Below are 17,569 nucleotides of genomic sequence, written 5' to 3' on the forward strand. Positions count from 1 at the left end.
GGCTGTTCACAGAGTGCTGTATCCAAGCATGTTAACAGAAAGTTGAGTGGAAGGAAAAAGTGTGGAAGAAAAAGATGCACAACCAACCGAGAGAACCGCAGCCTCATGAGCATGGTCATACTCTTGATCTTGTTTTATCTTTGGGGTTTTCTGTTGGTAATCTGAAGATTGTTGATACCGTTTTTTCTGATCATAAGACTGTTCTTTTTAGCTCTAATTTTCCATGTGATGTCTTAAGTAATGTTTCTGTTCCTGTCGCATCTCGTGTACTCACTCCTTACACAGCTAGTAGTTTTTCAGCAGCTTTTGAGGTTTCCCCTTTACTTACTTTGTTTGAATCTCCCTGTCATAGTATGGATTTAGAAGAGTTGGTTAATCAATTCAACGCTTCTTGTTCTGCTATTTTAGATGTTGTGGCTCCTTTCAAGGCTAAGAAAAACAAGGTTAAATTACAGCCCTGGTTAAATAGTACTACCCGTGCTCTCAGGAAGGAGTGCAGGAGGGCTGAACGTAAATGGCTTAAAGATAAATTACAGGTCTCTTATGAGATTTTAAAGAACTGTCTGAATTAATATCAAAGGGCTGTCAAATTAGCTAGAGCTAATTATTTTTCTGCCATTATTTCCAGAAACTGTCATAATTCTAGAGTACTTTTTTCTACTGTAAACATCATGCTTGAGGGTGCATCCGTGTCATTCTTTGATGGATTTTGACAACCACAGACTGTGATCTAACGCACTGTCACAACACATGATATTTCATCTATGCATATTTTTCATGCATCACATTCACATACAAAAAGTTACTCACAGGTCAGTACTGGCTGTGCTCCACAGGGTACTGATGTCTTCCAAGTACCCAGAGGGCCTAACAGGACGCGTTGAGTTCAATGATGACGGTGACAGAAAATACGCTCATTACAGCATTCTCAACTACCAGAAGAGCAGACTGATTCAAGTCGGCATTTACAATGGAACACAAGTACTAGTCTTTTCTTTCACAGTGTTTAATTTATAATTTCATGACATGGGTCCTTAATCTTGCATTAGTTCCTGTGAGCCATACAAAAATAAATTTGACAAAAATACAGAGTTTTAAAGCCAACACTAAGTCATAGTATTCCCATAATTGTATTCAAATCCAACCCCGTAATGGCACTTTTGGAATCTATGCAAATTATTTTAGATTAGAGGATTGAACAAAGATTATGATTATGACTATACGCCTGTTAATTATCTGCTTCATCAGGTGGTGATGAATAAACAGAGGAAGATTATTTGGCCTGGAGGTGAAACAGAAAGACCGAGAGGATTCCAGATGTCTACTCGATTAAAGGTACAGGGTTCACTACATCTATCCAAAACTTGCTAATAATTTAGGGTCATGAATCAGAAATTACCTGAAAGTGATTGATGCCACATAGGAAAGCTGAACAAAATCCCATCCATCTATTGCAGATAGTGACCATTCATCAGGAACCCTTTGTGTATGTGAAGCCAACTACGCTTGACGGGACCTGCAAGGAAGAGTACACACCTAATGGGGTCTTAATTAAAAAGGTGATCTGCACTGGACCAAATGAGACCATCCCAGGTAACACATCAGGGACGTTTAGGTCACTGTGCTTTTCTACATCCGCCGTCTGGAGATACATACATACATACATATATATGCAGCAGGTATTTATATATGTATGAATGTAGCAAGTGTGTCCGTGGTATGTGTGTTTTATGTTGTGTGTGACTATTTTTGCAAAATGCAAAATGTACGCATGTGTTTTTTGTGTGTGAGTCGCTTGGGCTTCCGTCATGCCGTTCCGCTTTGCATATAGTGACAGCTGACAGCTGTATATGTGCCTTGTGTCGCAGCCTATATAATCTACAGGTACAGTGTGAAAGTCAATATGGAAGGATTGTACTCCTTTTAGATGGTGATGCTCCCATCTGGCTGTTGCATCTGTCTGAGATCAGAATGGATGGAAAAATACATCCATTCCAACCACAAGAGTTGTGGCTACTTCAATTCAGCCAGTACCATAGATTAATTGAAAATTAATTCACATAGCTCGTTAATATTTTATTCCATTATCATCTGCAAAAAAATCTATGACTGGCTGAGTAGCAGAGCGGAAGTTGAATTTATAGAAAAGGAATTTATCAGACCTCAATGCTGTCTAGCAGTTAAGAGCATACACCATCTAAAAGAGAAACACAATCTCTGAATAAGTGAGTAATTTTAGCATTGGGGTGAGTGAACTGAGAATGGTGGGCTTTCTAAATATTGACCTTTCAATTTTGTCAGATGGAATGAAATTTCACTTTTTCTGGTTTGGTTACAGGACGCCCAATTGTTCCCCAGTGTTGCTACGGATTTTGCGTTGACCTTCTGATCAAATTGGCAATGACCATGAACTTCACCTATGAAGTACACCTGGTGGCAGATGGGAAATTCGGAACACAAGAAAGGGTAAGCTCACTTTCACGTTGTGCCAAGTACAGGCAAGATGATTGTCATAAGATTGCTTTCTACTAATCTTTTGGTGATATAGGTAAATAACAGTAACAAGAAGGAATGGAATGGTATGATGGGCGAGCTCCTGGGTGGCCTTGCTGATATGATCGTTGCACCCTTGACGATCAACAATGAACGAGCCCAGTACATAGAATTCTCCAAGCCTTTCAAATACCAGGGACTGACTATCCTTGTTAAAAAGGTACGATTACACTACTCAAAATACCACATTCTATTTGTACTTTAGTTACAGATCATCAGTATAGCCTTTTTGAAAAATGTCACCACTTGCTACTGTAGCCTCATGACAGTATTGCTAGTACCTACCAGAGCTGGTACTGAAATGTGCTAAATTTATGTTAGTGATCATGCAATGTGTGTTTCAGGAAATACCTCGCAGTACACTGGACTCATTCATGCAGCCATTCCAGAGCACACTGTGGCTACTGGTGGGTCTATCGGTGCATGTGGTGGCGGTGATGCTTTACCTACTAGACCGGTTCAGGTACAACAAGACGTTGGTTTGAGAGTGTGGCTACCTGTTCTATGCATGTCCATGGGGTGGCTGAATGCACATGTTGTTTGTTCTTTTAGTTTGTTTCACACATTGGGATCATGTAGCACCTTTGTTTCAGGATGTCTCCACAGTACATGAGAGTGCTGAACATGTTTCATTGTCATTGTAGCCATAGAGGTGGGGGAGGTTGGGTGGCTGTACTCTGTGAGCCTGTTCTTTTTCCCTCTCGATCTGTCTTTTCCTGTCTGCTCTCTGTCTCTTTGCCTTGCTTCAAATCTGTTATAGTTCTCTCTATGGTCTCTGCAATCTGGTCAATGCTAAGTGACTTGGGATACTGGAGCACTTATTTATTTGAAGACTACTTATATGGGTTCTTTGCCTATTCTCTTTCTGAACATTTTCACTGTTTGACCTGGTTTTCCCAGCCCATTTGGAAGGTTTAAAGTAAACAGTGAAGAAGAAGAGGAGGATGCCCTCACCTTATCTTCAGCTATGTGGTTTTCCTGGGGCGTCTTGTTGAACTCTGGAATTGGAGAAGGTGATGTGAAAGTCAAACTTTGTTTTTAAGATCATATTAAATTAAATGAGTTTTACTTGACATATGTTTGACTACTACTGTACTTAACACATGTTGTCCAGGTGCCCCACGTAGTTTTTCAGCGAGAATCTTGGGAATGGTGTGGGCTGGCTTTGCTATGATTATAGTAGCATCCTATACTGCCAACCTGGCTGCCTTCCTGGTGTTGGACCGGCCTGAGGAGCGCATCACCGGCATCAATGACCCAAGGGTATGCTTCTCTAAGCACTTGAACTACCAAAGTAAAGGTTTTCAAAATGCATAGTGAGTTTGCATTTTTTTTTCCAGCTAAGGAACCCATCAGACAAGTTCATCTATGCCACAGTGAAGCAAAGTTCGGTGGATATTTACTTCCGGCGACAAGTTGAGCTGAGCACCATGTACCGCCACATGGAGAAGCACAACTACGAAAGCGCCGCTGAAGCCATCCAGGCTGTTCGGGACAAGTGAGTCCCTGCTGGGTAGACACCAGCAGGTCTGGCCTCATGGTCAGTCAATCAGTCAGTCAGTCTTGAGGGTCCTGGGCCTGCAGGTCTCAGGTATATAAATCAGTGCCAGCACTTACTGCACTAACCTGCGACCCTGGTCCATAACCCCACACAGGAGAGGCCCAGCTATGTGCCACACATAACATATATTAACAATGGGCTAAAGAACACCTTTTTCAGGTTTTCAGCAAAAACATCATTGAGGGAATCCAATGGGGGACAAAGCTCCACTCGTCCGGCATTGGATTTCATTTGCCTATGAGGTGGCAGTCTAGATTTCTGGTAACACAAGTTGCACAAGAGGGGTGGGTGGGGTCGGGTGCCACGAGTGTGTTGTTTCTCACTGTATTGTTGCACCGTAACCCCCCACCCTTCCGTCCTCCTCCCTTCCCCCTGCCCCAACAGCAAGCTGCATGCTTTCATCTGGGACTCTGCGGTGCTGGAGTTTGAAGCCTCGCAGAAGTGCGACCTGGTGACCACGGGAGAGCTGTTTTTCCGTTCGGGCTTTGGCATAGGCATGCGCAAGGACAGCCCCTGGAAACAGAATGTGTCCCTGGCTATTCTCAGGTCTGTCCCAGCCGAAGCAGCATATCGTACGCTTCTGTATAGTTTTATGTTGTATAAAATCTCACCATTGGACACTTACTCATCTCTCTCTGTGTATTTCCCCTCTTTCATCCCTGCTCTGTTGTCTGTGTGCTTGATCATATATGTGTTTATGTGCTGGTGGTTGTGGTGACTTTGTGGGATTTATCGGTACTTTCTACCAAAAACAACTTTTGACAGTCAGTCTTGAGGGTCCTGGGCCTGCAGGTCTCAGGTATATAAATCAGTGCCAGCACTTACTGCACTAACCTGCGACCCTGGTCCATAACCCCACACAGGAGAGGCCCAGCTATGTGCCACACATAACATATATTAACATTGAGCTAAAGAACACCTTTTTCAGGTTTCAGCAAAAACGTCATTGAGGGAATCCAATGGGGGACAAAGCTCCACTCGTCCGGCATTGGATTTCATTTGCCTATGAGGTGGCAGTCTAGTTTTCTGGTAACACAAGTTGCACAAGAGGGGTGGGTGGGGTCGGGTGCCACGAGTGTGTTGTTTCTCACTGTATTGTTGCACCGTAACCCCCCACCCTTCCGTCCTCCTCCCTTCCCCCTGCCCCAACAGCAAGCTGCATGCTTTCATCTGGGACTCTGCGGTGCTGGAGTTTGAAGCCTCGCAGAAGTGCGACCTGGTGACCACGGGAGAGCTGTTTTTCCGTTCGGGCTTTGGCATAGGCATGCGCAAGGACAGCCCCTGGAAACAGAATGTGTCCCTGGCTATTCTCAGGTCTGTCCCAGCCGAAGCAGCATATCGTACGCTTCTGTATAGTTTTATGTTGTATAAAATCTCACCATTGGACACTTACTCATCTCTCTCTGTGTATTTCCCCTCTTTCATCCCTGCTCTGTTGTCTGTGTGCTTGATCATATACGTGTTTGTGTGTATGTGCTGGTGGTTGTGGTGACTTTGTGGGATTTATCGGTACTTTCTACCAAAAACAACTTTTGAACTTCTCTTCCTGCTCTCCACCACCCCTTGCAGTTCCCATGAGAATGGCTTCATGGAGGACCTAGATAAAACCTGGGTGAGATACCAGGAGTGTGACTCAAGGAGCAATGCCCCAGCCACACTCACCTTTGAGAATATGGCAGGTATGGTCCATTTCAGGTACAGAGAAACCTAAAAGAGATTGGACAAAAAAGGTACAGTAGGTAAGGTATTGGGGCCTTTTTTTGTCCAATGCTTTTAGTTGTCGTTTTATGCTCACCTGTGTTGGTGTTCACATTTGTAACAAACTCATTAACCTTTAACATCCATCCATTTTGCATGGTTTTCAGCAGCAGGCCCCACATATATGGGCAATACATGTAGGATTCCATCACACAGAGGCTCCACCCCCTCCAGCTCCTCAGTGGGTTGATTAGAAGAATACTGTGTCTGCGTTAATCGTCTGACAGTTTCATTCATCCCTCTCGTTCACAGGTGTCTTCATGCTAGTTGCTGGAGGCATTGCAGCTGGGATCTTCCTCATTTTCATCGAGATTGCATATAAGCGCCATAAAGACGCCCGCAGGAAGCAGATGCAGCTAGCCTTTGCGGCCGTCAATGTTTGGAGGAAGAACCTACAGGTAAGGTAGCTCTCTCCTACAACACAAGAGGTAAAAAGAAGGGTGAACATGAGGGAATGACCTCCGAACAGACTTTTACATAAGAACCACTTTTTGTACTAGGGCTTTAGCTCACAAGTTTTTCATTCATACCTCTGCTAAAAACAGATCTTTGGTTGCACTGTTTGGTGTGGTGACCAAAGGTGGACGATCTCCATTGTGTGTTCTTAGGCGTCTAAAAGGGCCTGGAATTGTCTAGGCTGCTCTGGTTCAATCAGCCTCCTTCTTCTTGTCTGTCCCAACAGGACAATAAAGAGAGCTCAGGGAGTCAAGCTGTGGGTGCGGCTGGGACTCCATCTTTAGTATGTAAAACAAGCTGATCCATCTTGTTGCCACGCCATCCTTGCTACGCGAATCAGTATATTTAAAATAGCTGATATGCTTAGTTATTCATCAGAATATGAAGCTGCTTTCATGGCATGAACCACTTAAATGCTTCAAACCACTTAGTGTATCACAGTTAGGTGAAATAGAACCTGAAGATGATACCTGAAGATGATGTAGGCTGCCAAAATAATGTTTGCGATATAAAAAGGTAATCTTGATTAGGTACTGCTAGTATACATCACCAAGCTATGCTAAAGAGAACAGGAAGCTAGTAAAAAAACAAAACAAAACAGGACAGAGCGCTAATTGGTGTAATTAGATATAGATGTTAGTCCTAGCCTCAAACTGTAATGAGTCTTTGCTAATATTATTTAAAAACAGGAGTAATAATATGACATTAAACATATTATAGAAGTAAATATTTCAAAAGCCCTATCCAGCACATTCATACTATAGTCTAACACAGTCCAACTGAAATGTCTGCTACAAACTCTTGCTCACCTGTGTGTCCATTAAGACCGATGTTTTCTAGTAAGAAGTCCAGGGAGGTCTTCCCAATGGGACTGTGATATTTGGTGAGGGGTGGGCCAGTGAGCTGGGTAGAAGTACAGTGAGGCTGTGAGAGCCTCAAGCTGCTTCTTTATTCAAAATCACAAAAGGTCAAAACTGCTGCAATAGAATAAACAGCAGTAGCAGTGAAAGGTAAGATCACAGTAGCTTGTCTTTGTGAGCCGGTCAATTTACTGTCAATGTCCGTCATCTGCCTCACATGTATAATTGTCTTTGTATGTATATGCATGTAGGCTTATATGCAGAAAGGTCAAGCAAACACAAAAACACTTTAAATTTGAAGTCTAGAAGACCTATGCCAGATAAAATAGAGGGGTTGATTTAAATATAAAACATTAGTTAGTATGGATTCATCACTGTGGCATTTCATGTTTTTTTGTCAGCTCTTCCTTTCTGTATAGGAATTTACACAACTTTTTTGATGGTGATATCTTTGCGAGCTTGAGTATAAATATAAATGTTTTGTGTGAGTACTTCTAAATGAATGTCCATATTCAAACACCCCATTTGCACTTGTGTATACTGCACCTTCATAAAGGGAACTACGTGTAACACACACACACTGCACTTCTGAATAACCTGCCCAATTTGCAATTTTGTCCACTGGGCTGTTCCGCTGTCATCTCAAAAGCACAGAGATGTCAAAAACAAGCTGTCCACATTACAATGGTTAATGGTTGTCTCTTGGAGCAGAGCCCATTCAGAAGTGCACTGCCTTCAGGAAAATGAGGAAACAAATGGAAACACTGAAAAACAGGATGATGCAAAACTAAATGAAGCGTGAATGTGCTCTCATGAGATACTATGTCAAAGCTTGCAGTCAGTTACGTGTCTCACTGTGCTGGTGGTCTATGTGGGTCCAGCATGCTAAATGCACAGACAGTGCTCTGACCACAGCCAAATAGGGCTTATTAATATTTTTTCTTTGTTAAAAGCATAAAATTGATGAAGGACAAACAAGAGTGTGTTTAGCAAAGTTGTTCTTAGATTGCAAAGACATTGTGGTAAGTCCCAAAGTGGTAGATTTTTTAATATGTAGCAGGGGTCAAATGATGTTCAGAAACTTTTAAAGGACCGCAACAAATATGAAGATGATCCTGAGAGTTTTCCATCAGCCAAAGTCAACTGAATGCTTGTCCACATTTTGCTTACTTTATCCACACCCTTGCTCCTACTGCCCTCTGCATGAATTTAAATGAAATTCACACCACATTTAACCGAACTCCCTGACACCCTAGAGTACATTACTTACTGTATGTGTGGTGTGGATTTCCGTTATACCCTACAAAAAGTATAACGCTCAAAGAGGGTTCTTATAAGTATTCATGTATTGATCAGTATTATTTCATATCCTGTGCTCTTTTGGCATTTTATTGGTTGCTCTACTTCCCTATAAGAGTGTTGTTTTGTTTTGTGATATTACAGACTGCTTGGCTTTGATGTCATTATTTCCTCAGCAAACCCATGTTGCTGCCTTCTGCTTTTGCTTATGGATCTAAAAGTCATATGATCTTTAAAGCAAGTGGATAAATATTCATTTATTTTTCTTTTTTCCTCCCCAATGCAGCCCTCTTCCTCTGTAGAGACTCAGGATGTAAGAATACCTTAATTCGACCTTTTCTTACACAAACACACCCAGTCTTGTGCTATACCTTCGTACCCTTTGTAGAGGCCAGAGAGTAGCCGTGTGGGGCACCTTTGTTGGACAGTGGGAGGGAAGTGGGCAAAAAGGTCCCAATCTTCTTTTGTGCCTAAAACCACAAAGTGTTAAGAAGAAGTATTTATGAAACAGCACAAAACATATGCCAAGGAAGATCATTTGGGAATTCGAAAGTGCTGCCACTTCATGCAACCAAATCTGTTGCATCTGTTACTACCAATTCTTAGTCTCTTTGAATCAAACAAGTCTGACTTCCATTCATATTTATAGATCGTTGGGTTTAAGATAGCTTATCAACGGGGAACGAGGGGATGTGGTTTTGGCAGTTGAAAACCAGCCAGAGAACATGAATAATTGTTCTACGTATATTTATTTTAGGATAGGAAAAGTGGTAGAGCAGACAGCGACCCAAAAAAGAAACCCTCTTTTAGGTCCATCAGTACCACCCTGGCCTCCAGCATCAAGAGACGTAGGTCCTCCAAAGACACGGTAAGGAGGTTAAGGAATGGCATCTCTTTTTACTCAGCCGGTCTCTCTTCCTCTTTCTGCGTCTGTCTTTCTCTCGTCCTATTCTTCCGCTCCTCTCTCTGTATCTACTTTCTTCTGTCTTAAACGACATGTCATGTCTGAAACCAAGAGAGCCGCATTTCTCTCTGGTTATTCCTCCATTCCTGGCATCTCGGCCACGGCCACGTGTCTGTCAGTCAGTCATCGAGTCACCATCCAGACCCCATCTGTCAGTTAGGACTTAAGAGCTCAGCCATCCTTAAGAGTTAAGCTGAAAGGTTTTAGGACCCAGTGATCAGGGAAAAGGTTCTAACCTAAGAGCTGTTCCAAGAGGAGGGGGCGCTGCACAATGCCTGATGTTTCTGGGCTGCTTCTCTCCCTATTGCAACCTCTGGATGTGGAGTGTGTGTTAGTGCGGGTGGACGTGTGTGACTCTTTTTGGTGGGATGTGTTGTGCGTATTTGTGTGTTTCTCGTCCCCAAACCTGCCTGACATTATTGATATGAACAGTCAAATCTTGCGATGTTTGTTTCCAGACGGCATGCTTTGGTGTTGTGGTGTTTGATCAGAGCAACCGATACCATGCGGACTAACTCATTTTTTTTAAACAGCGGAACTTCCCTTTCAGACTTTGGAATCATCAATTAACAATGATTTTCTTTTGAACAACTGTTTTGTTTAAGGTCCTAACAAAGTTTATTTCAAGGAATGGGAATTTGAAAATGAAAATTCTGTCATCATTTACTCACCCTCATGTTGTACCAAATCTGTATGATCTTCTTTCTGCCGTGGAACACAAAAGGAGACAGCGGAATGCTGCTTTTCTCCATTCAGTAATAGCAGACAGTGACCAAGGGCTCTCAAGCGCTAAAAAACATCATAAAAGTACCATAAAAGTAGTAATTTATGTGCTATATTCAAAGTCTTATAAAGAAGTCATAAAACATGCAAGAACAAATGACGTTTGATATCAATGGCATAAACCTGACATGCAATATGTGAATTAAATTTGAGAGCTATTAAAATTTTCAGCGAATGGCTCAAATTTCAATCGGATCCTCCTACAACATTGTGTGGATTTGGAAGACTTGGAATATAGCGTAAACAGCAAAATGATTATATCATTAATCATTACATAATTATTAATATTATTATATATTATAAAATTACTGTGCTGCCATAGTAAAACCTTTCCAGATATGGAGAAAGTTCTATAACTATATATACTACACATATACTTGTATTTAGTATATCATAAACAGATCAATTCTACAAATTTCATAACTGTTGATTTTGATTAACATTAATATGATTTGCTATGGCACGACAACTTATTAAATAGGGCCTAAAAACCTATACATGATTGTTAGTTTTTTCCCTCCATTTTCAGCACTATTTGCTATATGTTAAGTTTTCTCACATTTTATTTAGGAATTACGTTACTTTTTTTTCCTTTTAAAATGTTTAAGAAAATGGGGAAGGTGGGTTGGGGTGGTGAATGGTGAAGAAAAGGCACAACAATCCAGGTGAAAATCAGAAAAACAATAGTAGCCATCCACAGTGTTTAACCATCCTTTTATTTCTTGATATCAGTGTCGCCTCTCTTTCTATATAAGTGGATGTATATGGATTTATAACTGTCGACGTCCCCCACATGATGTACATGCTACACAGCCTCTCTCTTCCTCTGCAAGCATGCAATATATCTGTCGTAGAAGTAGAGACTGTGTTTTGGTTGCCTTAGTAGAAGTAGTTGCATTTTTTGTGGTAGTGATGATACACACACTTTTTGTCTCTTTTGCTGATTCACTGTCTCTCACCAGGGGGCACTGTGAGCTTGATTTGGAAGTGCCAACAGAAAGCCTTCTAAGTGAACATAACAAGAACTCTCTCATGCTCTCTAAGGCGTGCTAAGGGCATTCTTGATGCAACACCAAGGAAGACAAAAAAAAAGCCTCCCGGTGTCATCAGAAGTATTGCTGAATACATCTATTCTGCAATATGATGATGATGATCTTGACAATGAGAACTTTTGCCAAAAGCTTTGGCTTTTAGAGTTGTTGCATCATATATTGAGCTTATAAGCTTATTTATTGGCAATGGCATAGTAATAAAAAAAAAAACAGTAAGCTATAAAAGAGGACACATGCTATAATCAGTATGGTAAATATTAAATTCATAATTAATATGTATAAATTGTTTATAAGAAATTGTATTTTGAAATTATTTTGAAATCAGACATCCAAACATTGCATGTGTCCTTGGTTTTTGCTAAACTCTTAAAATTTAGAATAATATGAAACTCGTTGCTGCTGCTTTTCCATCAATATATGTATTTTGCTTTTTGAAAATGTATTCCTTAGGTATATATATCTGTCTTGATTAGCAGATCACCAAAAAAAGAAAAAAAAATGTTTGTCAGCTTAACCAAAAAAGCTCTCTGTGCCTCAATTTCACAGATTGCCACAGCAAGGAACAGAACTTGAAATGATAATAATGTAATAATCCTGTCAGATCAAAATACTTTGTTTTAATAAAAATGTCCTTGCCGTTGCAACATGGCAAGCCTCACTGAGAGACATTTTATAGCTTACAAAAACTGAAAGCAAAAAAAAAAAGTTTTGTTTTGTTAATTGCCTTCTGACTGGGCACCTGCATGTCATTGAGTGTTTTGCCAACCCGGCACTGCAGATGCCCATGTGAGAAAACAGCTTGTTGCTCTTCTAACACGTCTAAGCTTGAGATGAGGAAACAGGAACTGCAACTGAATGAGAATTAAATATATATTACAAATATAAATATGCAGTGGCCCAGAAAGTATTTGAACATTTAAGCCAAGTTTAAAAATGTAGTAACGTCATTGCATTAGACAACAAAATATGAAAGCAACTGGTATTTGTGTCCATTAACAAACTTTAGGAGAAATACTTTGGTTGTTAGGTTTTAATACTGTTCTAAATCTATAATCTATAATATTATTGAAGATAAAAAGTATTTCTGGATACTTTCTGGACACTTTCTGGTTGAAAGTCAAAAATGGAACCAATGTCTATAGTTAATGTTATGAACTACAACTATGTTTACTCTGCTAGTGCGCCAGTGTGAACGTGAGGGGATCTGATATCATATATCCACTAGAAACCACATTGAGCCAACTGGGTTAAAAGCAACTGCAAATATAGCTTGGAAAAAAAGGTCATTGGTTAACATCACTTGTTTGCAGATGCCAATTGGTTTATATTTCATTATATAATGCAATGACAGTCATATATTTTTAAGTGTGTCGCAAGTGTCCAAATACATTTTGACTTTTGACCCAATAATGCTTATATAAATAACACATAGGTTATCAGGTTATGACCTAAAACCATCTCTCAGCAGAGAACCTGCTTCCTCTTCTTTGAATTAAATTCTAAATACCACTTACGGCAGCAAGATAGCTGGAAGAACACTTCTCCCACACCATTTAAAATTTTTATAACCTCCTTAGATGTAACAGAATTTTTAAGTGTTGCATTCAATTGTAAAACATAGCCTTTAAAATGTTTCTGAGTCCTGGCCTGAAGGCAAAATTTAGTGCAATGACGTCTGAAACATTCAATGGTTGAGTACCTGTTTTGGATTTGCATGCTACCTGCTGCCTTGGGGGTAAAGAAGCTAATTCCGTTCTGGGCTTTTGGGGAAAAGGAAAGGTAACAGTCGCACTAATGTTCTCTATCCTGTGTGTTTTCTACCTTCTCTCTCTTTCTACAGCAATACCCACCCACAGACATTACGGGCCAACTCAACTTGTCCGACCCGTCTGTCAGCACGGTGGTGTGAGGCAGAGAAAGAGGGAGAGTTTAACATAAAGACATGCTCATTCTTTAGAGACAAACAAGATGGAACTAGAGGGGAGCGTTGTAGTACCGCTCCTCTAGGTTTTGCACAATGGATCCATCATGGACGAGAACTACTGAGCCACTTCACCTTTATGAAGAGCCAATGGGACCTGTTAGGACTTGATGGTGGACTGCAAGGGATGGCATGACACTGCAATGCACTGGACCACTGCGAACACACAGACCATATAAACACATAAGCGCATACACCATCACAGCTTGATGCTGAAATTAGTATACTATCATTCCATCCACCAGTACTTCTTCTGTATAAATTCTTTATCATTATGTAGAAATATTTCTTATTAATATTAGTGCTTATTCTTATGTTGATTAAGTGGTTTAAGTATTGTACAGTATAATTTAGAACAAAGAACAAAACATTTCATGTTGCAAGGCCGATTCTACGGCCATTATTTAAAGAATTAACTAGTTGTAGTACGTATGAAATTAATTATATTCATCATTTACATATGATATTTATCTTCTTTACATTTTTTATTGTTTTATTTGCTTTCTGTTCATTGTTTTTCATTCTTTGTCTATATAATCTATAAAGCAAAATGTCAGCCAATCAAGCACATGATCTGTGCGGTTTCATATATCATTGTCTTTTATATTCTAACATCCCTTTGCATGTAATATGCATGCAAATTTGTCCCTAAAGGATTATGGACAAGAAAAAGTATACAATTAAAATGTTAGATTTAAGATGTGGCTTACTGCACATCAGTTAATTGCAAACTCTCCTTCAAACTCAACAGTTCTTCCTCCTTAAATGCAGTCGTTCTCAACTTCAGTCTGAAGGGTGCATCAAGGGGCCGAGTTTTTTCATCCAACTAGCACTTGGCGTCTCACGCAAAATCATCTCTGTGTGTCATCCCCACGGACGACCTCAGAGATCTTTTACATGAGAAAACCCCAAGTGTGCCCATTTATTTTCAACACTGGTGCTGTAGTTTCGTATACACCTATTAGTTAGATGGCAAAACTGGCCCGTTCCCAAGTTCTGGGGTTGAGAAACATCAACAAAAGCTGCACAAATAAGGACTGCTTACTGTAAATGTTCACTTAATGCTATTTATATGACCCATGGAAACTCCCCTATAAGAGAGATCATCTACCTAGCACTTTAATGTGTATCTGTTGGAAGCTATAAGCATATGGAAATTATGCAATTTGCCAAATGTTGATTGTAATACTAATACTTGATATGAAAATGCACATTTGAGAATGCGAAATATGTTATATGTAACTGTCAGCTGTTTGAATTTAACAAAACACTCCTTTTCTAGTTTTCATATATCAAGAGATTTGGATTCGTTTCTGATATATCAGAGTTAAACTGTGTCAAATTAGTGCATATCGCATATATCTTCTGTTTACTATTAGCTTACATTTATTTAGTTTTTAGTCTTTTCAAACTGACAGGTGTATGTACAGTATGTTTTTCTCATTGCTTGGGTCAATGAATGTGGTTTGTACTTCAGAAGAATTATGTATTATATCTGATTTCAGGGCATGTGAACACTGAATTCAGTTTATGTTGCCTGGACTGCTAGATTGCAGATGATTTTATGAAAATGTTGAAAAAAGGGAGTGTTTTATGAGAAACTGTCACACTGTAAATGACACACAAATAACACAATCAGATAAATTACATCACATACAGTAACACACATATCCTGAGCATAAGTCTTACTTTAATAAGTGCTACAATGTTACATTATGTTTCAGTTAATTTTAGATACTTCTTCAATGCATTTTGACAAAATATATAGAAATAAAATTTCTGTGTGCCAATAAATTTGTGCCATGTCAGTTGCAGACCACAACTAAGTGTCTTTTCAATTTTGTGAGCATATAATGATATTATATTATTCACTATAAAAATATCCATGGATTTCATTTATTTCCATGATTTCCAAATCACTATATATAGCCTGTGTGTGTGTGTGTTCCAAATTTTGAGCATAAATTTGTACCCAGAAGAGAGCAAAACTTGACAAAGTGTCCCAAAATATATACAGTGGGTACGGAAAGTATTCAGACCCCCTTAAATTTTTCACTCTTTGTTATATTGCAGCCATTTGCTAAAATCATTTAAGTTAAATTTTTTTCCTCATTAATGTACACACAGCACCCCATATTGACAGAAAAACACAGAATTGTTGACATCTTTGCAGATTTATTAAAAAAGAAAAACTGAAAAATGCTCAGTATTTAGTAGAAGCACCCTCTTGATCTAATACAGCCATGAGTCTTTGGGAAAGATGCAACAAGTTTTTCACACATGGATTTGGGGATCCTCTGCCATTCCTCCTTGCAGATCCTCTCCAGTTCTATCAGGTTGGATGGTAAACGTTGGTGGACAGCCATTTTTAGGTCTCTCCAGAGATGCTCAATTGGGTTTAAGTCAGGGCTCTGGCTGGGCCATTCAAGAACAGTCACAGAGTTGTTGTGAAGCCACTCCTTCGTTATTTTAGCTGTGTGCTTAGGGTCATTGTCTTGTTGGAAGGTAAACCTTAGTTCCAGTCTGAGGTCCTGAGCACTCTGGAGAAGGTTTTCGCCCAGGATATCCCTGTACTTGGCCGCATTCATCTTTCCCTCGATTGCAACCAGTCGTCCTGTCCCTGCAGCTGAAAAACACCCCCACAGCATGATGCTGCCACCACCATGCTTCACTGTTGGGACTGTATTGGACAGGTGCCTGGTTTTCTCCACACATACCGCTTAGAATTAAGGCCAAAAAGTTCTATCTTGGTCTCATCAGACCAGAGAATCTTATTTCTCACCATCTTGGAGTCCTTCAGGTGTTTTTTTAGCAAACTCCATGCGGGCTTTCATGTGTCTTCCACTGAGGAGAGGCTTCCGTCGGGCCACTCTGCCATAAAGCCCCGACTGGTGGAGGGCTGCAGTGATGGTTGACTTTCTACAACTTTCTCCCATCTCCCGACTGCATCTCTGGAGCTCAGCCACAGTGATCTTTGGGTTCTTCTTTACCTCTCTCACCAAGGCTCTTCTCCCCCGATAGCTCAGTTTGGCCAGACGGCCAGCTCTAGGAAGGGTTCTGGCCGTCCCAAACGTCTTCCATTTAAGGATTATGGAGGCCACGATTTTAGCAAATGGTTGCAATATAACAAAGAGTGAAAAATTTAAGGGGGTCTGAATACTTTCCGTACCCACTGTATATATTGTATATAATATATATATGGTATAAATGCAGATTTTTTTTTCCTTTTAGGGTTAGGTTTGCTGATTTTTTTTTTTCCTTTTAGGATTAGGTTATAAAGTGTATAACTGTGTATAAAAACAACATGAATCTATGCATTGTCCCTAGTTAGCTAAATAAATGTGCATGTGTGTATATATGTGATTTATGTACAAATAGCTAAATAGATAATTCCTCGAGTAAAATCGCAATGTACGAAGACCTGCACAGAGACAAGTACTGCAGCAAATAAACACACCTTCCACTTTGACTATCCATTTCCCAGAAAGTTCAATATTAGCTACAGGCAGTTCTGGAGAGGTGGAGATGCATACATTAGTCAGACGTCTACGTTATGGGCCGGGGGTAGTAGTCAAAATAGTGACTTGTTAATCTCTCATCATGAATTTGAAAGTATGAGGAAAACGCCTGACAGCGTATTTAAGAGGCGGTATCACCATCATCAGTAAGGACAGACTGTTCCTCTGCAAACATTGACGTCTGCAACAGGTGAGTTTACTTTAGTCTTTGCTGCACAATACTACATAGCTTATTTACTGAAACGTATTACGAACTGTTTTTGAACTGCTAAACTGTGTCACACCTTCCTGCGAACCAAACCATTATAGTACCATTATCGTCAACAACGGATCGCGTCATCTTACCTGCTCTTAGGGGATCTGTTTATTCCACTGACTGAACGCAGGTGGAGGGATTCTCCCGTCTAAAACAAGCATTTTTTTTCATTAAACGTTGTAATTCTCCTGCGTGAAAGACCGAACAGCATTAGTAGGAAAACAAATTGAAATTGAAGTTCTGTTTTTAGCGTTGTTCACATTTAACGTTCCCTCTATTCTACAGTTTGCGCCAAAATATGCTGCCATAGCTACATTTCCGACATAAAATTGCCACCGTTGCCGTCACTGTCGTAAAAGTTATTTTGAAAGAAAAAATAACAAATAGTAAAAAATAGTAACAAATATTCTTAAAGAGTTTTGAACAAAATGCCATGTTAATTATTGCTAGCCTTTACATTAATAATGAGATTTTTTTTTTCTTAAAAAAAAAAAAATGCAATTAGTGCTGGTTTGTAGAAAACTCACG

The 17,569-nt window shown here is 40.0% G+C and overlaps 1 protein-coding gene across 9 annotated transcripts in view; it reads left to right on the plus strand.

Annotated features, from left to right (window-relative positions):
• The window catches only part of grin1a (glutamate receptor, ionotropic, N-methyl D-aspartate 1a), a 28,847-nt gene extending 13,664 nt beyond the window's left edge, over positions 1–15,183 (plus strand). For 2 of the 9 annotated variants that reach the window (XM_016551844.1, XM_016551846.1), the window contains 14 exons: positions 837–981; positions 1,249–1,335; positions 1,458–1,605; positions 2,339–2,466; positions 2,549–2,713; positions 2,898–3,016; positions 3,454–3,566; positions 3,668–3,816; positions 3,894–4,051; positions 4,499–4,660; positions 5,684–5,793; positions 6,125–6,270; positions 8,774–8,800; positions 9,245–9,909. In XM_016551844.1, coding sequence (XP_016407330.1) covers positions 837–981; positions 1,249–1,335; positions 1,458–1,605; positions 2,339–2,466; positions 2,549–2,713; positions 2,898–3,016; positions 3,454–3,566; positions 3,668–3,816; positions 3,894–4,051; positions 4,499–4,660; positions 5,684–5,793; positions 6,125–6,270; positions 8,774–8,800; positions 9,245–9,478 — 1,891 coding nt within the window. In that variant the 3' untranslated portion in view covers positions 9,479–9,909. Of the gene's footprint in view, positions 1–836; positions 982–1,248; positions 1,336–1,457; positions 1,606–2,338; positions 2,467–2,548; positions 2,714–2,897; positions 3,017–3,453; positions 3,567–3,667; positions 3,817–3,893; positions 4,052–4,498; positions 4,661–5,683; positions 5,794–6,124; positions 6,271–8,773; positions 8,801–9,244; positions 9,910–13,126 lie in introns of those variants that run through there. The other 7 variants (XM_016551845.1, XM_016551847.1, XM_016551853.1 and 4 more) reach the window with 6 other exon arrangements.
• The last annotated feature ends 2,386 nt before the right edge of the window (positions 15,184–17,569 follow it).

This window comes from Sinocyclocheilus rhinocerous, unplaced genomic scaffold (assembly GCF_001515625.1).
Source record: "Sinocyclocheilus rhinocerous isolate Xijiao unplaced genomic scaffold, SAMN03320098_v1.1 scaffold585, whole genome shotgun sequence".
NCBI lineage: Eukaryota > Metazoa > Chordata > Actinopteri > Cypriniformes > Cyprinidae > Sinocyclocheilus > Sinocyclocheilus rhinocerous.